Source organism: Acomys russatus, chromosome 3, assembly GCF_903995435.1.
Source record: "Acomys russatus chromosome 3, mAcoRus1.1, whole genome shotgun sequence".
NCBI lineage: Eukaryota > Metazoa > Chordata > Mammalia > Rodentia > Muridae > Acomys > Acomys russatus.
In genome coordinates, this window is record NC_067139.1 from 1,129,340 (window position 1) to 1,151,592 (window position 22,253).

Below are 22,253 nucleotides of genomic sequence, written 5' to 3' on the forward strand. Positions count from 1 at the left end.
AGCGGGCGCGTCTGTTAAGAGCCTGATGGTGTTTTTTGCTTGTTTGTTTTGTGTGGAAGACTCTGGAAATTTGAGCTGAAAAAGCTGCGGAATGTTGTAAGCAGAGCTTAAAGGGCCATTCCAGTCTAGCAGTGTTGACATCAGTCTGTAGTGTTGACATCAGTGTGGACTGTGGACAGCCATCTCACGGGGACCCAGAAGGGAACATCAGGAACAGCTGGGCTAGAAGCCATCTTTGTGATATTCTGGCAATAAACCTGGCTACCTTCTGCCTAGGTCTTAAGAACATGACTGTAGTAGTGGATTTATTTTTTTTGGTGGAGGAAATTTCAAGAAAATTTAACACTAATATATTTCTTAAGACAATACACTTGAATCTTAGTAAACAGAGAAGTGGCTGGGACAGACTTGGATGCTTCATTGCTTCTCTGTAGCTTTCATGGTACTGGAAGCTGTTGTGCATGCCACTGGAGCAGAGAGTAATCACAAACTCACCCGGTTGTGAACCCAGGCCAATGACTATTGGCAAGGTACCCTCAGTGGAGCAACAGTGGTACAGACATCATAGGGTAGCCAACTGCTTTTGGATTAGATTTCAGGCCTGCACTACAAGTTGAAGCTGTACAACTTCAACTTAGCTGACACCACCACTAGGTCAAGAACCTTTGGCTAGAAAGGCCATGGGCTCAATCAGGGAACCCAATATTGCTACCTGGGCATAGTAAACCAATTCCTAATGACTTGTCATTATGCCCATAGATTAGTGTGTCTCTCAACCCTCATCAGAGAAGATTCTTCTTGTCGTAAATAGTGATTGACATAGAGACCCACAGCTAGTCAGGTGTACAGACTAAGAGACCATAGAGGGCTTAGTTCCAAGACAGAAATCATTACCTCCCCTCCCCTTCCTTCAAGGCTCAGGGTTCCTTGTGGAAAAGCCAGAAGTAGTGGTTGACTATGAAGAAACAGTGTCTTCTGGACACAGGAGGAACATTGCATGTACAAACTCAGCAGTTATGGCAGCATGTGTGAGACCCAATCAAGCTCAGCTAGACTGTTTTACCATGGAGAAGGGAGGGGGAACACAAGGTCTCACCCTTGCTCAAGGGACTATTGACAATTGCTAGCAGTTGAGAGAGGGAGGATCAACTTTCTTTGAGGTTATAGTCAACTACACCCCAGAGGTAGAGAACACATTTAAGTCTATACAGATAGCACAAATTGGGCTTGGTGGTCATAAGGAAAAGGACACAAAGGTTTGTGGGTAAGGAAAAGGTAATGGATCTGGGAAGAGTTGGGGATGGGGTGAGTATGATCCAAACACATTATATGAAATTCTCAGAGTTAATTAAAAAGTATCTAATTTTTCCTCAGTCTGAGTCTTATCATGTGTTAAAGATACTTATCAAATATTAAGGCAGGGCCTATCTTTTAGATAGACAGATACACCCATAAATCTGCTGTGTGCCATTTGGCACCAGTTGCCACGGACTGAGGACTTCTACAGGTGCAAAAGCAGTGTTTTCTTGGCATTAAGTTGCCAAATGCTTTGTGGGATTCTGTTTCATTTGTTTGTTTTTGTGGTTATGGGAATAGAGCCCAAGGCCTCAGGCATCGGTGAGTGATGTCTTTCTACGCTATAGCTCTTTGATGAGGTTTATTGCATTAATTTCAATGGCAGCATTTTAGATGCACAAACATGAGGACAGAAAATAAGAGCATTTGTCAATATGTTGCCAGAGGAAAACCTCCGTAAACAAAGACTCATATAATTTCATAATGCTAAGGGCACTGAGTTGACACTTTTAATCCCAAGCCATCCTGATAGCGTGGATTTAAAAAATATTTGCTAGGACTTATAATATTTTGGTGACAGTGTATTAGGCAAACTTGCTCATTTTTCAGATAAAATTAATTGCTGTTGCATTTTGCATTATCCCCAGGAATGCACTAAGTAGTTAAAAAATTATTGTGAGAATATCTGGGATTAGAGGAACATGTCACCATAAATTCAATATTCTATAATGGTGGTGTTTTTCAGTGTTTTAGAATCTGTTAATAACTGTTAATAGTAGCTCAAGTGTTACTCTGTGTCTATTTCAAAGCTCTAAAAATCATTTCTGGGGAGCCTGGGAAAGGAGAATTAGCAAGGAGATGGTAAAACAGGTCTGGCACCAAATATCTAACTACACTTTCTTGTCTGTGATGTTTGGAAATTCCACTCCTATGATAAGGATGATCTATTCTGAATAACAAAGCAAGAAATATGCCTAACATAAGTGCCTTAGGCACTACACACATCCATCAGTTACAGCTGGATTTAAGTAAATGGGTATTACACGGCTCAAAGGATAGCTCATGACTCAAAATTACAGACTTGTTAATGGGTAAAGTTAGGCTCTGAGCCGTGTACTGTGTCTGCACAGATGTACTTTCACCTTCTGCCTTACAGCTCACTCACTTTGCCACAAGCCACCTGTGCCTCCATCCACACAGATGCCAGGCTGTGTTCTCCAGTCATCAGCTGAGGGTCAAGGAACCCAGCAGGCTGTGACAAGTTCCTGCATGATCTCTAGGGGAAGGGGTAGTGACTGAGGTCCAGCACGGTGCATAATTTGTTGAAGAACCCCTAACTCCTGGCTGGTGGAGGAGACACAGCAGTAGAGAAACTCCCTTACTGACAAGATTATAGTGTAAACAAACTGCACACCACTATTCAAACTACTAAGATGGGCTGAAAAGGTAGGCTTCGTGTCTATTTAAATAGAAGAATGTATTACTAAATCAGGAACATTCCAGAGCTGATTGATTGATCTATTGCAGGAAGCTGATGGCATTGGTATGTCCGGAAGCTGTGCAGAGGACCACATTTATAGTTTGGAGCTCTTTGTGGAGACAGCGTGTGTCGGGGGGCGGGGGGAGAACTGTGGAGAAATGGGACCAATCACATTTAAATGTGCTTTTCCTGCTTACAGGTACCTGTTCCAAATTAGAAAAGAAACTACTCACTATGTGGCAAAAAAAAAAAAAAAAAAAAAAAAAAAAAAAAAAAAAAAAAAGAGTAACTAACACTGCTTAAGTATGATTAAAAGGATTTACTAATAAGCTTTCCTAGAAAATGTTGGGTTACAAAGGAGTAAGAAGTCTGAAGGACTCTGCCTTGACTGTAACTCAGGTCTAACGTTAAGATAGGTGACACACCAACTAGTTTCTCCTAGCTAACAGAAACAGATAAGAAGTGAACTAAAGTTATTCCTCTGACTCAAGTTTGGGTAAAGTTTGCTGATGCTTGCCTTACAACAAGCTGATCATCAGTATGGCTTGCTCTTACCTGGGAAGGTAAACATTTGCCAGACAGCCCTGAGGAAGGGCCAGTTTTCCACAGCTGGAGGTCTGCAGAGCTGATTCCCATAGCTCTTTGTATAAAGACCTTGTTAGCTGGAAAAATGTCTTAACTGATAATTGCTCAGAAAATGTAACTTTTGGCAGGAACTGAAACATCGCCTGCAGATGAAGGCTTGTGTAAGATTATAACACCCTGTGTCTACTGTGAGATGCACAGATCAAGGCTGGTCCCTGCTGAGCATTAACTAGGACCCCCCTATCTCTCTCTGCCCTCTGCCCCATTCTTCCTTCTTTCTTTTCCCTTCCCTTCCCTTCCCTTCCCTTCCTTTCCCTTCCCTTCTCTTCCCTTCCTTTCTTTCTTCCCGTTCCTTCTGTCCTCCCTCCCTCCGTCCCTCTGTCCCCTCCATCCCTCCCTCTGTCTGGCCCTCCCTCCCTCCCTCCCTCCCTCCCTTCCTTCCTTCTTCTTGTGTTCTTTTTACATCTCTGGACTCTTGGACTGACTCTTGGGCTGGAGGGAAGCCATTCTCCCATTACACTCAGAGCAGCTGTGACAGCACATTACCTGCTGCTGTCTGGAGCCAGAACTTCAGAGCTGAAGCCCTTGGGGAGCATGACTCTCTACTAAGGTCCAAATCTCATGGCCATGAGTCTAAGAACAGAATCTATGCTCCACTAGAAGATGAGCAGAGGGGTGGGCTTATCACCATTTGTTTTAATTTGATCCTTTTATCTTTCTTTCAGCATCCCCACTCCCTAACACTCACCTCTGCCTGCCAGATGGGGTTCACAGTGTTGCCTATGACTGTAGATCTCCTTTCCTGTCCATGGTGAGGGAGGGCTGGGAAGATGCTATGCTTTCCCGGCTGAATGGAAATCTTCAGATAAGGGTCTGGGTTGAAAAACATTCCTTTCTTCAATCCCATAGCCTGGAAATCTATAAAATAAATGACATTTAAGTATGTTTTAATGAGGTTGAGTCCCTACATGTCCTATGCAAGAACAAACAATCCAAAACACGATGTGGTGGTTTAAATGAGAAATGTCCCCTGTAGTTTCAGATATTTAAACACTTGTCCTTGTTAATGGCACTGTTTGGGCAGGCTTTGGAAGGTGCAAGATGTTACTGGGGACAGGCTCTGTGGGTTCATTGTCTTGTCCTACTTCTTGTTCACTCTCTGCTTAGTGTTTCCAGTCAAAGGTGTGACCTCCCAGCTTTTTGATCCAGCCATCTTCTGCCATTCCTTCCTTTCATGATGGACTCACCCTTCTGGAACCACATGCTCAAGATAGCTCATCTGTAAGTCACTTTTGGTCATGTTATGTTATTTTATTATAGCCATAGAAAAGTCGCTAACCTATATTTGAAACTTATTTTAAAAACAGTATTTAGACTATTTTCTATCTTAGTACAAACAATGACTGATGTGTATCTATACAAACTATTATTTGGAACAGTTCCCGGCACATGTTGCTTTGGGAAAGAAATCCTTGCTATACATCAATTCAACTGCCCCTGTGAACACTTTACTTTGCACAGGAGGACTGAATTTCTGGAGTTCCACAAACAGATTAAGAGGAAGGGAATGGATGAGAGGTTGGCGATCACCAAAGGTGATGGACATGGACGAAAATGAAATGGAAATGTGGTAGATCAAAGATAGAAAGTTATCTTGCAAGGTCAAGACATAAGAAAACAAAGGGCAGTAATTTTACAACAAATATGAATTCACTGAGTAAGGATAAACAGCAGGGTTTGAAAGATCAGAGAAAAGGAAACATGGCTTCCATGGAGCTCATGATGGGTGTCATGAGAAACCATGGTGTCAAGAAGAGGGGACCTTGGCAACCCAGCTGTCTTACTTAAGATGTTAGATTTCACATACTTTTATGTTGTACAGAGGGGGTCTATTTTGAATGTATGTTCTTCAATTGTTTTTACTCTCTTTTTCTACTATCTTTCAAGTCAAGTTTTGTATTATTTCTTCATGGGAAAGTCTTGTAGTCCTGGTTTGTCAATCTCTAGTTGGGTTGTCCAGCTGGTTCCTGTTAGAATCCTTGTCTCTGATTTTATACACACAGCCTACTTGTGTCTTATCATCTTTGTGATATTTGGGGGCTTTGCTTAGTGCCCTTGCTTGCTTCTCTGTTGCAATTTTGGAACACAAACCAAAGCCAACATGGTGACAAAATGGTTTACCTGGCTTTCATGTCCTGATCACAGTCCATCATTGAGAGTCAAGGCAGGAACTCAAGTAGTAGTAGAGGCAAGGACCATGAAAGAGAGCTGCTTGCTGGCCTATTCACTATGCTTGCTCAGCTTGGTTTCTTAGACAGCTCAAGCCTACTTGTCCAGGCATAGCATCATTCACGATGCATCAAATAGCAATTAAAAAAAATGCCCCACAGCACAGTCATGGGTCAGTCTGATGGAGGCAATTCTTCTTCCAAGAAGGTGACAACAACTAACCATTATCTTTAGTTATGGATTAGGTGACCTTTCCCTTGCTTATCTTTAAGGCATGGAGTATATTTTGGTATTTCCATTGGTATTTACTTTTTCTTACATTTTCTTTCTTTCTTCTTCTTTTTTTTTCCTTTATGTGTGTGTCACAAGCTGGAACAGTCATGGCTGTCAGAGAAAACAGGTGGGTGTTGGTTCTCTCTTTCCATTATGTAGGTTCGAGGGTTTGAACACAGACAGTCAGGCCTGGTATCAAGCATCTTTACCCACTGAGCCTTCTTCCTGGCACAGTGTTTACTTTCATTATAAATAGATACAGTGAATTAAGTGAATGTAGGTATATATTAATGACAATATTATGTATCTGTGGTTTATTCAGGCTTTCTTCTTTAGCTTCTAAGTTTATAGTCCCAGTTACATTTCATTGCTGGAAACTGTCATCTTAGAATAACAAAATTATATACCATGGACAACAGGAGATGATTTAAATCAGAACACCTTATTAATTAGATTTGAATAATGTTGGGGTACAGAAAAAATCTTCCTTGTATGTCTTAGAGCTTATATCTGCATGGCGGAGACAAAATGGGGACCAAGGAACAGAGACGTTGTCCTTTCTCCAGCCTTACCCTTCTTGAACCTCAAGATGCCACTGGAGCTTTGGTTAAAGAAAATTACTTTTGGTTTCTAACAAATTCTTGTGTGATATTTCTGGTTTCTACCTTTTTTGAAAATTGGTAGAGCTATTTTCTTTCTTAAGCGTTTCAATAGAAACATAAAGATGGCAACCCAAGGGTTACATGTTTTTTATCCTAGTTAAAAAATTTTTTTCCCTTCTTTCCTCTTTTTACCTCCCACCTGAAGAGATACATGATAATATTTGGGATGCACTCTTAAACATGCATTTGCTTCGTTGGACACACGTCAACCTAGAAAACCACAGGTGATAGTTCACTTCCCCAAACAGTTCATGGGACCTCTGATCCATGACACACATGCTATGGAACATTGCTTTCATAAGCTAAGGATGCAGTTTTCTAGATGTGGTCAGTAGAATTTGGGCTTTATGTGATTTCGTTCTCTTGACGATGACTTAGTTGGGATATATTGTGTGATGCTCCGGCCTTTGTGTATCATCTTACCAGAGCAGATCAGTGTTCTCTTGCACTTCTTTTTCATAAAATTAATTAACTTATTATTATGTATATAGTATTGTGCCTGTGTGTACACCTGTAGTTCAGAAGAGGGCATCAGATCACATTACGGATGGTTGTGAGCTACCATGTGGTTGCTAGAAATTGAACTCAGGACCTCTGGAAGAGCAGTCAGTGCCCTTAACCTCTGAGCCATCTCTCCAAAGTAATTTCAGGTTTATGGAAAAGTTCTGTACGGATTGAAAAGCTTTCCTATCATTCTTTACCTAGTTCTTCCATTGTCAACACACTACAGAACCTCCGTGGAGTCATGACAACTGAAAAGTAACATACTCTTAGTTACTCATCAACTTCCTCCAAACTGAAACATTTCCTCCGTGAGGGAGGAGGAAGGAGGACTTAGGAAGTAAACAACATTGCAAGTCTATATAACTGAAACATACATGATTCACAAGATCCCCTCCCAGGGATCAATGAAGCAGAAAACAATGGCCCGGAGAAGAGAATCTCTCTGCCCAGTGGAGCTTCCGGGAGAAGGCTCTCCACCTTGTGCAGCCTGCTCATCGTGCAGATAATAATTCAGGATAATAAAACTGTTATGTCATAATGTGGTAGGCTTCTCAGAGATGCAGCTGCCTCTGAGCTGTCCAAGCTTTTTTAAATGACCCTATTAAACATATTCACTTGCCAACTTGACTTCAGTAGAATGGCTTCTTTGATCCATCATCAATTCCTCACCCAGGGTTAACACACCTTTGCTCTCCTCTTCCTAGGAAAAGCTTCGAATAATGCTCAACTATCAATTTTTAAATTGGCTAAATTGAAATGGACTTTATTTGGATTCTACTAATCCGGCTCCCTGTCCAATGAGTGTGCTGGTGTGATTAGCTCTACTTTGATCTGCTCTGCCTCAGTGGGTTGCCTGGAAGGTTCTGTTTAGGATCGAATGGCTGCTGCTCTCCTTCGGCTTTCTTTCATGGGCCCTTGGTAAACTCTTAATGCTGCGATTAAATCAAACTTCCCTTCATACAGTGGCTAAACACTTCCATGTTTGTTACCGAATGAATTTCCATCATTCTTGCATATTCAAAGGGGAATTGCCCAGACACTTTGTATTTTTACCTCAGCCCCACAGGTAAAGATAATGAGGCACAAAGAGATCAAATAACTTGAAGCTTGCTGTGGGGAGCTGTGCTAAATTCTGCCATGTCAGAAATCCCATGCTTAGGCTGGACACTGTGACCTTCCAGCTGCTGAGCTCTGTGGGAGGAGGTCTTTGTGTTCCAGGCCATCCTTGGACTTTTACCTTTGAAAGAAGTAGGGAAGTCCCTACTGAGAAACACCTGGAGGGTTAAGGAAGTTCTTACAGAGAGCTATTCAGGCTATTGTGTTCTTCTTGCCTTGGGAGCTAGGGAGAGAGGGATCAGAATAGATCCTGTTGACTTTACAATATAAAGCCTTACTCATCTGCATTAAAGGGAAATCTTGATCAGAAATTTCCTGACTTGATTCGTTATTTCTTGTGTCTCTGTATCCTACTTTCAATCCCTACTCCCTTTTTCAGGTGAACCCTGATTCGATTTTTCCAGTGGGCTGGGATCCGACAGTTTGTAAGTCAGAGTCAAGCAAAAGTGGCTGTTATTCTGGTTCATTGCACATGGCAGTCTGAATGAGAAATGTCCCCCATAAGCTCAGGCAGGTGAACACTTGATTCCTACTTGGTGGTGCTGTTTGGAGGGGTTGTAGCGAGGCGCAGCCTTGCTGGAGGAAGTACATTGCATGGGGTGGTATAGAGGAACCCCAATTCAGAAACATGGCTGCTCTGGCAGGGGATCACATCTGAAGACCTTCTAGGTCTATGTGATCCGGCTGGAACGCAGACACACAGTCAATTACAGGTTGGAATACAGACATGCCCTTAGTATACACATTTAATCCCAAACAGTGAAGGTAAGGCTAGTTTGTAGAAGGAAGTAGCTATGTTTGAAAGCGATTTCTAACTGAGGGCCAGACAAAGAAACAAAGCAGAGGAAGATCTGACAGAATGAGTCAGAGATCGGACATGCCCAACTCTTACTAGAAACACAACAGGAAGGAGAGGCTACTTAAGAGCCATGCAGGCAGAGAGGGGGAGAGAGGGAGGGAGGGGGAAGTTTTTTCCTGAGAGTTTTTGTTGTTTGTTGTTTGTTTTTGTTTTTACTGAGAGTTTTTCACCAGGACAGTTTTTACAGAGACAGGTTGCAGAGAGAACAAGCTAGACACAGGTGGAGACAGAACAAGCCAGAGAATGAGAAGGAGCCACAAGATTAAAGCATTCTGCCAGAATTAGTTTGAGGCCAGGCAGAGCAATTCAGTCAGAAGCCAAGAGAAGCCAATTTGATTGGCCAGCTTGGAGAGAAGTTTAGGCCAGAACAGCTGAGTTGAACCAGCCAGCGAGAATTCAGAAAGACCCTGAAAGGCTTGGGAATGGCTCTCATCTCATCCCCTCATCTGAGGCAATAAAAACAACAGTTATAGGATGGGTTTGTGAATTTAAAATGCTTGTCCAACTTCCAGTTCTTTCTGTGTTTCCTGCTTATGGTGGATGATGAGCCCTCCCTGCCCCTGATCGCTTCACCATGCCTGTTGCTTCCTGCTATACCTGTACCTGCCGTGATGGACTCATATCCTTATAGAACTGTAAGCCTAAATAAACACTCTTAAGTTATCACTGCTCATGGTGTTTTATGGCATCAACAGAAAGTAATGAATGCATTGTGTGAGGCATCTAAGTGAGCAACACGCACCTGAGAGGGAGAAGCTGATCAGCCTCCTGCTTCCTTGACTTTGCGCAGTCTCTTCAGAGCCGATACCTTTAAAAATCTGTAAAAAGAAGGAAAAGTGGAAGATAAGCAAAACACCCATGAAAAGAGATAATGCACCATAGTGAGGGGACACTATGCTAACAGGAAAGATCTGCAACACGCTGGGCAGCACCCTTGTGCTGTCTTGCCCTGTCGCCTGTCTCTTCTATAACCAAATTCCTCTCTTTTCCTTTCTGTACTGTAAGTGGCTTGTAAGAAATTCTGCTCCTTGGGAAAGAATTATGCTTATGGGGCAGTTCAGAAAACCCTATTAAGAAGGCTTAATATAGACAATCAAAATAAATGTCACTCTGGGTTGTTCTTAAGGGGCAATGAAGGGGACAGAAGGGATATAAAACTATGCTTAATGTAACTTGGGGCTCAGTCTATAGATGAGGTCTGCTTAGCCTGTTTATAGATACTTGTGCTTGTTTGAATAAGAATGGCTCTCTTAGGCTCATTGATTTGAGTGCCTGGGCACCAGGGAATGGTTCTTGGGAGGTGTGGCCTTGTTGGAGTAGGTGTGGAATGGCTAGAGAAAGTGTGGCACTGGGGTGGGCATTGGAGTTTCAAATGTTCAAGGCAGGCTCAGTGTTTCCTCTCTTCCTGTTGCCTGTTATTCCAGGTATAGAACTCTCAGCTACCTCTCCAGCACCATGTCTGCCTGTGTGCTGTCATGCTTCCTGCCATGGCCACAATGGAGTGGACCTCTGAAGGAAAGCCAGCCCCAACTAAATGCTTTCTTTTATGGGCTGTTGAGGACATGGTGTCTCTTCACAGCAATCGAACATTGAGTAGGATGGTATTGCACGCAGTCTAACTTGACAGAAGGATAGAATGAATGCAATCCTGTCTCTTTCCCTTTCTTGTGTGTTGTCTTTTAACAGAAGAAAATGTGTAGTAAGCAGAGTAAGCTGTGCCCTTAGAATGTATAATTTAAAAAAATTGTCAAAAGAGTATCCAGGAAATTATGATGTTAAGCTAATTCTGGCCCTCTCTGAAATGGAATGGCTTTCATTCAGGGTGGACTAGCCCACTCAAGAGCCATTAAAATATCTAAATGTACAAACAAAAATGGAATAAAGTGTAAAACATTTTAGATGAAGATAAATTTTTTATGATAAAATAAATATTGTCCTAAAGATGACACAAACACATGTACTAGTGCAACTCAGGAGGCAGAGGCAGGCAGATCTCTGTGAGCTCGAGGCCAGCCTAGTCTACAGATTGAATTCCAGGACAACCAAGGCTACCCAGAGAAACCCTGTCTCATAAAACCAAACCATAGTGGGGAAAACACCAGGAAACTTGCTTTTTCTACTGTATGTTATAATAGATTAAACGAATCATACTTAGTAAATAAATAAATTTGTTGGAATTAGATGAAACTCAGCTCTAAAAAAATGAAATTAAAAGTTGCAGGAAAATGTATAAGCTGTAAGCAGGATTGTACAGTCTCAGAAATAATTGAACCACATATTATATCTCATATGCAGAATTTAGCCAACAAATTATTATACATTTATTTAAATGTTAGTACAGTATAATGTGAGGAAGAGAGAATAAGAAAAGCTAAATATAAGGTGATGAGAAAGGGCTGAAGGCAGATAATAAACATGAGTCATTAAAGAGGATAGAAAGATGATCTTTTTCTAGGTCTAGATCTGTCAGAGATTTTTTGGGGGTGATGGATAAGTGAATAAAATATGTTTGATAATGAAAATGTAATATTTAGTGCGATGCTTCATAGTGTCTGTTCTTAACAGCAATTCTAACTGTATATACATTGCCTAGGTTATATGGAAGTTGGGCTTGATTAATTTTGATGTGTGATGCTTTTATTTATTTACAAGTTCTTTTATATAAAAAATAAAAATAAAAATAAACAAATAGGATTTAGCCTTTGCTGAAATATTGGGAACAAGGCAGATGCTGCCTCTGAGCTTACAGCTGGAAGAATATGTATCTTAGCTTTACTCTTAGAAGTTGCTTTCCCTTTCTACCCTTGACTTTGTGGAATGGAGACAGAATTTAAAGTCACAATATGCAGACAGTCTCATAAATATCCCATTAGAAAACAATTATGAATTCTTCTAGTAAATATTTGGGCAGCACTGACCTTTGCATGTCAGTAAGTCGTTTGTGCTATTTTAGTGCAAACACTCAGGGTTGGACTTATTTTGTTTTATCTCTAGCATTTGACTTATATCTGCTTCAAATAAAAATGGATTCTAAAATTGCCCTCTGAAAAAGGCTAAACAGAAAGAGGGTTAAGAAATAGAAATTTACTTCAGAACTCTTGCCCTGGTTTAGCTGGGATTATTTCACTTATAGACACTTTTAATAACATTATGGAATAAATACGTCTGAGACTTTTTCTCATCATAGAATTATGAATAAAATTTCATTTTTTGTGTTTATTTAGGTAATTATAAGAGACATGGTATCAATATAAGTTGTGGATGTGTAAGGGGAGGAAATGGAAAAACAGAATTAATTCACGAAAGAACTCTAGAGAGGCTGGGGAGATGGCTGAGTCGCTGAAGTGCTTGCTATGATCCAATCACTAGCATGCATATGAACGTCCAGCTCAGGGGGTGCAGAGCCAGATCCCTCAAACTTGCTGGCCAGAGAGCCCAACCACAATCCTCAGGTCCTAGTAAGAGGCTTTCTCTAAAGCAAAGCAAATGGCTCCCGAGGAGCAACATCTGATGTTGACCCGTGGCTTTCATGTATACCTACACAATCATGTGCATGCATAAACACACAAGCAATTACCATGTTCAGTAATAGGTGGGCTATCTACTCAACATGCCCTGAGAATAGATGAAACACTACATTTTTGTTAGCTTTTTTTGCTTTAAGAAGACTCCTATGGTGGGTGCCACAGTTTAGGTCTGGCTTGACTGTTCCATGATGGCCCATGTAGTAGAGCCCTGATTCTTAGGGCATGTAGCCCTGGGGAGGTTGTGAAAGCTTTAGGCAGTGGGCCTAGTAGAAGGATGGTAGGTTGTTAGGGGTTGCCCTCGAATCAGGTTTTAGGATGCCAAACCCTTTCTTTTTCTCCTTTTTACCCCCCAGCCATTATGAGATGGACAATGTCCTATACAATGTGCTCTCTCCCAATGGCATTCTGCCTGACCTAGGCCCCCAAACAATGGGCTAACCAACCATAGAATAAAGCCTCCAAGACTGTAAGTCAAAACAAAACACTTTAAGTTCTAGGTCTCAGTAATAAAAAACTATCAAAATCCACATCAAAAATTAAAATTTCCCCAAATGAATGCAATGTAGAGTTCTAGATCAGGGTTGGAGGTCAGGACGTGCTTGAGGACATGGCTGTAGTGCTGTGTGTGAGTGGGACAAGATCACACAACCTGACTAGATCCAATTAAGCTGATTTGTGCAAATGACTCTGAACATTTTCCAGGCCTTCCTGTTTATGAAAGCAGTTCTTTATAAGCACAATTAGTGGGGACAAACTAACAAACAAAGACTATATTTGAGAAATAGGTGACATTTTGGGATTCCTGCCCTTTCAAGGTCTGGCTATGTCTCCTCTGGCCTATGGGCTGGAAAACCCTCTACTCAAAATAAATAAGCAAGCAAGCAAACAAACAAAAACATTTCAAAATGATTCTCTTGTGTTCTATTTAAAATTCTCATTAGAAAAAAAAAAAACTAACCCAGCTTAGTGCTGTTTTGAAAGCATTGTCACCAAGTTGTACTGCGAAAGATAAACAGAAGTACATTCTTGCACTATAGAGACTAGGAATCTGGGGGCACTGTGCCTCAGATTTTGTGTCCCCCAAATCAGGTAATCCTCCTGCCTCTTGTGCTGCTGGCCCTTCCCTAGGTGCATGATACTCCTCTCAAGGCTGCTACGGTTGTTCAGCACCTGTGGCCCCCAGGCCTTGGCACGGCTAGGACTGTAGCTGATCGAGTCTCATAGCTGTGGCCCCCAGGCCTTGGCATGGCTAGGGCCATAGCTGATGGAGTCTCATAGTTGTGGCCCCCGGGCCTTGGCATGGCTAGGGCCATAGCTGATGGAGTCTCATAAGGTAGGGGTGGGAAGCTGTGCTAGGGGACTCAATGGGTCTTGTTGACATGGTGCAAACCAAGATCACCTGGAGATTGAATATTCACCCTTAAAGAAAATTGCAAGGCTGTACAGAGGAAGAGCTTCTGCTCAAGGCCAGTAGGCCCTGCAGATGTCTCCACAGAGCAGAGAAAGTCAGGATGAAATTCTTCTTTCAGAGCAAAGCCTTGATAAAGCACCTGGGAAGTTTTCAGTGGGCAATGGAGCAAGTTGTGGACAGATTATCATAAGTCATATTTGAGAAAGTGGATAGCTAGATGGATTTCTATGCTTTGATGTATAAGGCGTAACGTGCTTATTAAGAGACAGGGGAATGCAGTGGGCAAATGCAAACAAGGATGCTGTAAGGAGAAACTTACCTTCACAAATTACTACCAATAAAATAGCAACATAATAAATATAACAAGCATAACAAACATAATAATAAAGTTCAGTAGGGGATGTGGCAAAAACCAGCCATATGTTCGTCAGACCTAGCAAAACTCAGATGTTCCTCCCACTGTGCTTGTGTCACTTCATGTCCTGTGTTTCTGTTCTCTGTGTCCAGCTTCCCAGTCTTGCATTATTTCCCTTCTATGCTTGGCAGTTCCACACCCTTAGCTCACATGCCACCTCCTTCCAGGGCCAACAGAGACACTGCGCTCCTTGTCACACTTTTCCTTACATGCTAGCACAAGAGGCTTCATGCTCCAGCCTTGTGGGCATCACATACTGGATGTACAGTAACCACAAGTTCTCAGTCACAGGGCTTACACTTAATTTACATTTATATTAGTTTCAATAACCTCTTATCATAACAGGTTTTCATCTTAAGACTACCAAACAAATGAAAGCCTCAAAATATCAAGAATAAATTACAAGGATCACAATAGCTACCAATGGTACAGATAAGGGAGATGGAAAAAAGAACTAATAAGTATTTAGAATTTATTATTATCAAAATTAAGTATTGGTTATACCAAAGGAGCATTGGACATTCTGTTTTTCTTTCTAAAGAACTACAGGTTTATTGTTTTCTCATATATTAACCAAGTGGTATTTTGGACATGATATAATGTTTCTAGGTGTAACTCTTCTTTAAAAACTAATGCAGTCCCAGCAATAATCAACGAGAAAGTAGACATTCAAAATGGATTCAAGGAAATTTAGTTACATTTTCTCTTTGAAGCAGTGTGCTTAAATTCTCAGATCAGTTACAAAATCTTATTTTAGTTCAGAAATTCATTGGATTGTACCAATAACTGACTTTGTGTTGCAAAATTAAAGCTATGTTTGGCTTCTAATACAACACCATATGTTCAAAGAAACTACTAAATAAAAAATGATAATCCCTTAAACATGTAGCTAATTGAGAAAGAAGAACACTTGTTTAAATATTTTTTATCTGTCTTAATGTGATATAAATCAAGTAGAGAAACAACCTTGAAAACTGTTTCATACTATCAAGAAATAAGGCAACAATTGCATAGTCACCCTAAAAACTAATTACACCCCACAGCTTGCAGGTGAGTCTCTTTGCACCACTCCCTAGACCTTCATATGCCTAGTTTTAATATGGCCATGAGAGCACAGGTTTGCTCTCTGTTCTCAGCACCACATGGGCTCAGCACTGGCCTCTCGCATTATTTTATGACACTATTCACTGGAAGAAGGAATTGATGACAGACCAAAGTATAGCTACCACTAAAGTCCAACTTAGTGAATTAGTGAGGTTTTTTTGCAGAGGCGGGTGTCACCTACAGGAATATGGGTGATGGGTTACTAATAGAAGTAATGATGCCATGATAGGTGCATCACCAAAAGCCCACCCCATCATGACTGAAGGCTCATGAAAGATGGAGGCCTATAGCACACTGCCCAGCCTGCAGACGTGCAGAGTGTGGGCACCCGAGGCAGTGGTTAAATACGAGGAAACAGTGTACGAGGGCCACTGTACATATGAACTCACTGTAGTGACAGAACAGATAACACCTATGAGAGCACAAGCTACACCAAATCCCAGAATGGAGTGAGGAACTGGGCATACAACGCCATCCCAAGCTATGGTGCTCTTGGCACTGTTAGCTACTAGAAGAGGGAGAGTCAGATCCCTCTAAGAATGGAGCCCTTGGGAAGTGGACCACTCTAGCCAAGAAACGTTTAGACAGCAAAAGACTGGTCTTAAGCTGGGTGTGGTGGTGTATGCTTTTAATTCTAGCACTCGCTCTGTGAGTGATCTATATAGGAAGTTCCAGGAATACGGGGGCTATGTAGAAGGACTCTGTCCCAAAAATCCAAAAAAGAAAAGAAAAAAAGAAAACAATAACAACAACAACCCCTAAAAATAAGAAAACAAAGCAAAATGGTCTTAAAAGAAAAAAAAGGACATAAAGTTATGGAGTTGGGTGGGTAGGATGGGAGAATGAATTTGGGAACAGTTGGAGAAATTGGTGAATACGAACTAAACAGGCTGTATGAATCTCTGGGAAAACTAACAAGAAAAATGAGAAACACTACAAAGATAAAGTCTAGGCTGAAATTCAGGAAAAGACAACGTGATTTAAGTCCTGGTTGTGGAGCTGGAGTTGGTGGCACACTCTTCCGATCTCAGCACTTGGGAGGCACAGGAAGGATGATCTCTGCAGATGCAAGGCTATCCTTGAATACTTGGTCCCAAGAAAGCCTGGGCTACACAATCAACAACAACAACGTCAAAAACAAAATACACAGCCTGGATCTGGGATTTGCCAGCAGCAAGGCGTGAGGAGCATTACCTGGGCTCCCTTGTGAGGGCCTCATTTATTCAGACAAAGGAAGAGAGATTTTATCTTTTCTAGGTCTACCATTTCACAGAACTAAGATGAATCCGAGGCAATAAATTTTACTTAATTAATTTAATTTTAAGTCTAAAAAGAAAGTAAAACAAAAAATATAAGTATCCAAAATCAGTTTATTATAAACATGTTTCTTAAAGGAAGTCTCACACACTGCTACTAAGTATATCTCCATGGAAACATTTTGCTAATTCCAGCACCTTAAACAACAAAAAAAATTAACTCCAGCACTCATTCTTTGAGTGATCTATATAGCAAGCTCAGGGCAATGAGGGCTATGTAGAGAGACCCTGTCTCAAAAATCAGAAAAGAAAAGAAAAGAAAAGAAATCCACACACTTGGCATTTGTCTAATATTCATATGGCCTGTGCTCTGAAAAGGACAGCTTTTGGTGTTATTCCTTGTCACTAGTCTGAGGTGTGTGTGTGTGTGTGCGTGCATGTGTGCGTGCATGTGCATGTGTGTGTTCACATTCTTAATTCATCTATCAGTGTAGCTTCCTATACACGTAGGTGCGAGTAAGTGCAGGTATGTATGCATGTATAGATGTGTGCGCACACACATGAAGAAAACAGGAGTGCAGAGGGCCATGTGAGTTGGGTCTGAGCGGGAGGAAGAAGAGGACTTACAGGAGCTGCTGAGTTCTTGACAGTGACACTGGGGGTTGTAGCTCGCAGGGCTCCGCTTACTCCATGGTAGTATTTGAAGCAGATCTTAGTTTCAGCTGAAAGACAAAATTAAAATGGAGCCGAGTCATTGGGATAACGTAGGAAGAAGCAGCCACAGCCCAGGGTGACCTCTCCAGCAACTGTGAAATGATTCTTCTCGTAAGCCAGCACACGACACCTAACAATGATGGCTTAAACATAGCCTCCAGGGCCAGTCTGTTTCTAAAACCATGCCATGGAAAATTATGCAGATTTTAAAATTTCTTTACTGAAGCTAAGTAAATCGTCACTTAAGCATCTTGGCATCCTTCTAACTCACTGGACATCGTCACTATTAAACCTGTAGTTCTAAGATCTAGGTTGTTTTATTTCTTTGTAGTTTCCTCTCATATACTTTACTGCAATTAATATCTTGATAATTTAAAGACTGAGAGGAAAATACATGGAGAGAAAGCATATTTTATAAACTGCTGTATTTATCAGTGATCACTTTTTTGTATCGTTATAGATCTAGCTATATCTACAGATGGTAAGCAGAAAAGATGTTTTTGGGAAATCCCACTGGCGGTGTTTGAATTTAAAGTCTGTGAGTCAATGAACAGGTCACATAACTTCGTTGTATCCCACATCATTCACACGTAAATGGAACTCACAATAACATTACCCTATATGATGTTGTCTGAACAAACAAAAACACTTAGAGTTCAATTAAGTGGTCAGGAAATGTCAGTGACAGCAGCAATATGAGGACCAAACTGTGATGTACCCCACTGCTTTCGGACAGTTGATTCTGCAGTAGGAAAAAGAAATCTGCAAGCAACTCCCCCTTAGTTCAGTGTTTGCAACTCACTGTTTCCATGTTTTTATTATCAAATAAAATTTTTAGCAGTTTGTGTCTTTTAACTAATCTAATTAATTTTATTCATTAACTTATATAATTAAAATATTATTCACATTTACATTTATATAAATATATATATATTTATATAATGAATATTAATTATTAAGTAATAGTGAAACTTTAAATAAAACATAAATAAACTAATTAATTAAAATAAAGCTATCAATTTTATTTTAGGAGTCCCCAATTAATAAAGCTGTACAAATTTATGTTTAATAAATATTCTCCTATTGTTGGTATCATTTTTGAAAATGAAAAATGTTTAGCCCACAGTTGCTCAAGTTAAAATATATAATGCAATAAAAATGTCTAGTTACCTGTTCATTACACATTCTCATTTTCATACTTAATAACAGAATGTCTAGCTGGCCACACATTTACAGTTTTTTTTTTTGCAGGTAATATCTGTGTTGCTTGCTACTGTCATTTTCATATTTTTCTGGCCTATAATCAAACTTAAACCTAACTGACAGAGAAAGACTGCTTGGTGTAGAAGAAATGGTCATTGCCTTATTCTCTCCTTGGGTAGAAAACATGAGTAGTTCCAGGAGCTTCTCTTCTTGCAGCCACATTACTTTCCAAACAGCCCTTCAATAACCACATACAACATCAGACTCTCACCACCTTAGTGATTGCTGTCAGTTGGATAGTATTAAAAAATAAACTTAAAATAGAAATGCGTTATCCTTATCATCCCAACTACTTGATTAGTAGTTAAACATTTTCCAGCAAATTTTAATTAGCTTTTTGAGTTTCTAGAAACCCATTAAATTGCCATTGTTAAGACTTCTGATGATCTTTGTAGTGCCTGGTTGTTCAGGAGCTTTTTCCTTCCCCGTCATTCTTCTCCTGCAGGCAGCCGATACTTCCTGTAATTGTGTTTTCAAGCTTTCGGTGGACTATTTAATAGCCTAGACCCATAATGTTGTCCAAGATATTTGTAAATTGCACCACATTAGGACTACACAGCTAGGTTCATGAGGCAGGTTTCTCATAAGCTAGCAATCATGAAAAGCTCCGGATAGAGCAACGGGAGCTGTGGCGCTCAGTGTTCACCTGTCAGTGCTGCCCAGCACCACTTGCACTGTCTGTGGATGCCAGGGAGATGAGCATGCTGGGGGAACTTTAAGTCATATCGAAAGCAGTAACAGGAATGTGCAGCAGTACCAACGGCTTTTTATTCCAGGAAGAAAATAATTTCAATGCCTTTGAATAAAGGGTTGGGGAAACTACACTTAAACTGACATTAAATCAAGGCATGATAGTTTCTCTTTGAAAAAAAAAAAGTTGATGGTAACATTTGTATCTCTCCCCTCTTAAACATGTATTTTAATAATACGTTTCAAAACTTAGAAGGTTGATTATTAATGGATATTTAAATTTGTATTGTTGTTTAGGTGTAGGATATGAAGGAAAGATACTAACACATGCCTAAAATATGAAAACAAAATATATTAATGATTAGTTTTACGGTTTTAAAAAATCATTTCATTGCATGATACTTCATATTTGCTCTGGCTACGCTTAATTGGTCTGTTTAATTTGTTATTCAGCTTTGTTGTTAAGTTATTGGTATTATTTATTTTCATATTTCCAGTGTAATGTAACATCATACTTTTTAAAAGTGCCCAATGGATAGAGTTTTGCATACATAATGATATGTACGCCAGGGATAGACTGTAGAATAAAGATGGTCCCACATGGCACCATTAATAATGCTGTAGCCATTTTACTGTGCAGGTGCAATCAGCGCAATTTACTTGATGAAGTCTGCCAGCACCACATTTCTCAGAACGTGTCTAGTCACTAAGCAGGGAGTGACTTCCTGTGACACAGCCAGCTTATTATGGATTCAGGAACAGATGCAATGTCCTTGTAGTCCTAATTCTTCATAGAGAACAAAATCTTCCTGTAGCTTAATATCACATGACTTTTGCAGTTGTCCAAGGGCAAGGAAACATCTAGAGTTGATAGTTATTGCTGTCTCCTAGAAAAATATCGTGGCTCATAAGCAAAAAAAAAAAAAAAAAAAAAAAAAATTAAAGAATGTCAGGTACTTTCCAGATACTTTGCCAGAGACTTACATTACTTCTGCTTTTGTTTTTCTAAAGAAAAAAAGAAATCTAAAATGCTTTCTAATTGTAAGATGTCTTCTAAATAGAAAGCGGTTGCCCAACGGTAGTGTCATCATTTATTTGCAGTAGAATAATGTATAAAATGTACATGTGATGCCAACACATGAACGGCCTTCCTTGTGCTCAGTAGTGCTGGCTTATACAGCAGTTGGGGTTGGCCTATCTGTGCCTGAAGAGTTAACGGAAGCCTGTAGTCCAGTTCTTGCAGAGCAGGAGACTGGCAAACTAACTGTGCATAGCTTGATGGTGGTGGTGAACTAGGCATGCTTACGTTATGGTAGTTTTTACCTGGCACATTTTCAAATTTGATTAGGGGTGACCAGCTTATTCATGAACTGGAGGAAACTTGAAGAGTTCTCTCTAAGTATATATTTTGAAATTGTAATTTTTATTTGGGAGCATATATTTACATCAAGTTGGTTAGATTCAGTATCCTTAAAGATATAAGATATTTTTTCTCCTTTTAAAACTTGATGAACTATGTTGTATTGGAGACTCCAGGAAAAAATAATGGTAGTAAAATTAGAGCCAGAAAAATGTTCAATTAAGTTTAAAAATTATGATTGAAAATTTTTAATAGGCAATTAACATTTACTTACATAGTTATAATAGTTTTTACTTTTATCTATAGAACAATCCTATGAAATATAGGTAGTTGTATAAACCTTAAAAATATGACAAGCACAATGCTTGTCAAATAATCAGATATCAATAAATCTCACCACCAATCAATATTTTATATCTAGGAAAATTAAGCCAAAACTTAGGACATCTTACTTAAGGTTATACTTATAGTTTATGCCATCGGTAGGATTTAGCATGTATATAAAACTCTTTCTAAAATTATTATGTTTTACCTGGGATGATAGGCATTTGTGTAAAATACATGCAATGAGACTCTAAAAGGACAGGTGAAAAACTAAAGTGCTAAATCTAAAATGCTCTAAGGTAATGAAAGACAAAAGAAATTTCTAGGAATCCCCAAAGTACAAAGCAATGTGACATCACATCTGTAGTTTAGAAGAGAGAAATGTCATTAGCTACAGAAGGAAAAGCCAGATCATCTTCGGAGGAGCAGCAGTTAAGTGGCATGGCATTAACAGAAGCAGCTTGACAGGATGAGCTTCAGAGTGTGGGAAGAAGACAACTCTAGCACAGAACTGTGCAGCCAGTAAAAGCACATCTACAAGAACATGATTTTCCCTTTTGCGGCCTAAACATTCCACATGTGGCCCACACCCAAAACATCTGAACACCATGAGGTTTTTCCCTATCCACAGGCAATATTTGTGGTGCAGAAACACTCAAAACTGATCAGAATTAGTGAGTCATTAACTAACAGCTGTTAGACTCAGCTCAGCATAGAGCAGCTACACTTTCTATTGTGCAGTCAGAACTAAATTATCTATGTAGTAACATTTTTAGCAAGAAACGTAAACCAATATTTCGTTCAAAAACCAGATGGGAGGTAATATGTGACCACTCTTGAATGGATGGAAAGAAATAGCTAGGTGTGCCTTTGAGGGTTTAGCTAGGAGGAGGGGGAGGGGCGTTCTGAACATGGTGGCACCTTCCTATTAGTTGGAGTTTTGGACGGAATAAAAAGGAGAAAATGTGAAAACGTGAGTGAGCATCAGCATCCATACATCTCTCTCTCTCTGTTTTCTGGTCCGTGGGACCAGCTCTCTCATAGATTTACCCCTACAGCTACTTTGCCGTACCTTCCTTTACAAAACAATCTTTATCCCTCAAATTCCCAGCCAGAAGTATCCTTAATTCTTTGGCCAGGTATTTTGTCACACCAGCAAGAAAAGCAATTAATATACCTTAAGTT

The 22,253-nt window shown here is 40.1% G+C and overlaps 1 protein-coding gene across 1 annotated transcript in view; it reads right to left on the reverse strand.

Annotated features, from left to right (window-relative positions):
- Window positions 1–22,253, reverse strand: part of Hecw1 (HECT, C2 and WW domain containing E3 ubiquitin protein ligase 1) — a 335,971-nt gene that overhangs the window by 124,177 nt on the left and 189,541 nt on the right. Inside the window, exons 4-6 of the mRNA XM_051167947.1 lie at window positions 17,345–17,439; window positions 9,747–9,822; window positions 4,110–4,279 (exon numbers count right to left, since the gene is read on the reverse strand). Coding sequence (XP_051023904.1) covers window positions 4,110–4,279; window positions 9,747–9,822; window positions 17,345–17,439 — 341 coding nt within the window. The remainder of the gene's footprint in view (window positions 1–4,109; window positions 4,280–9,746; window positions 9,823–17,344; window positions 17,440–22,253) is intronic.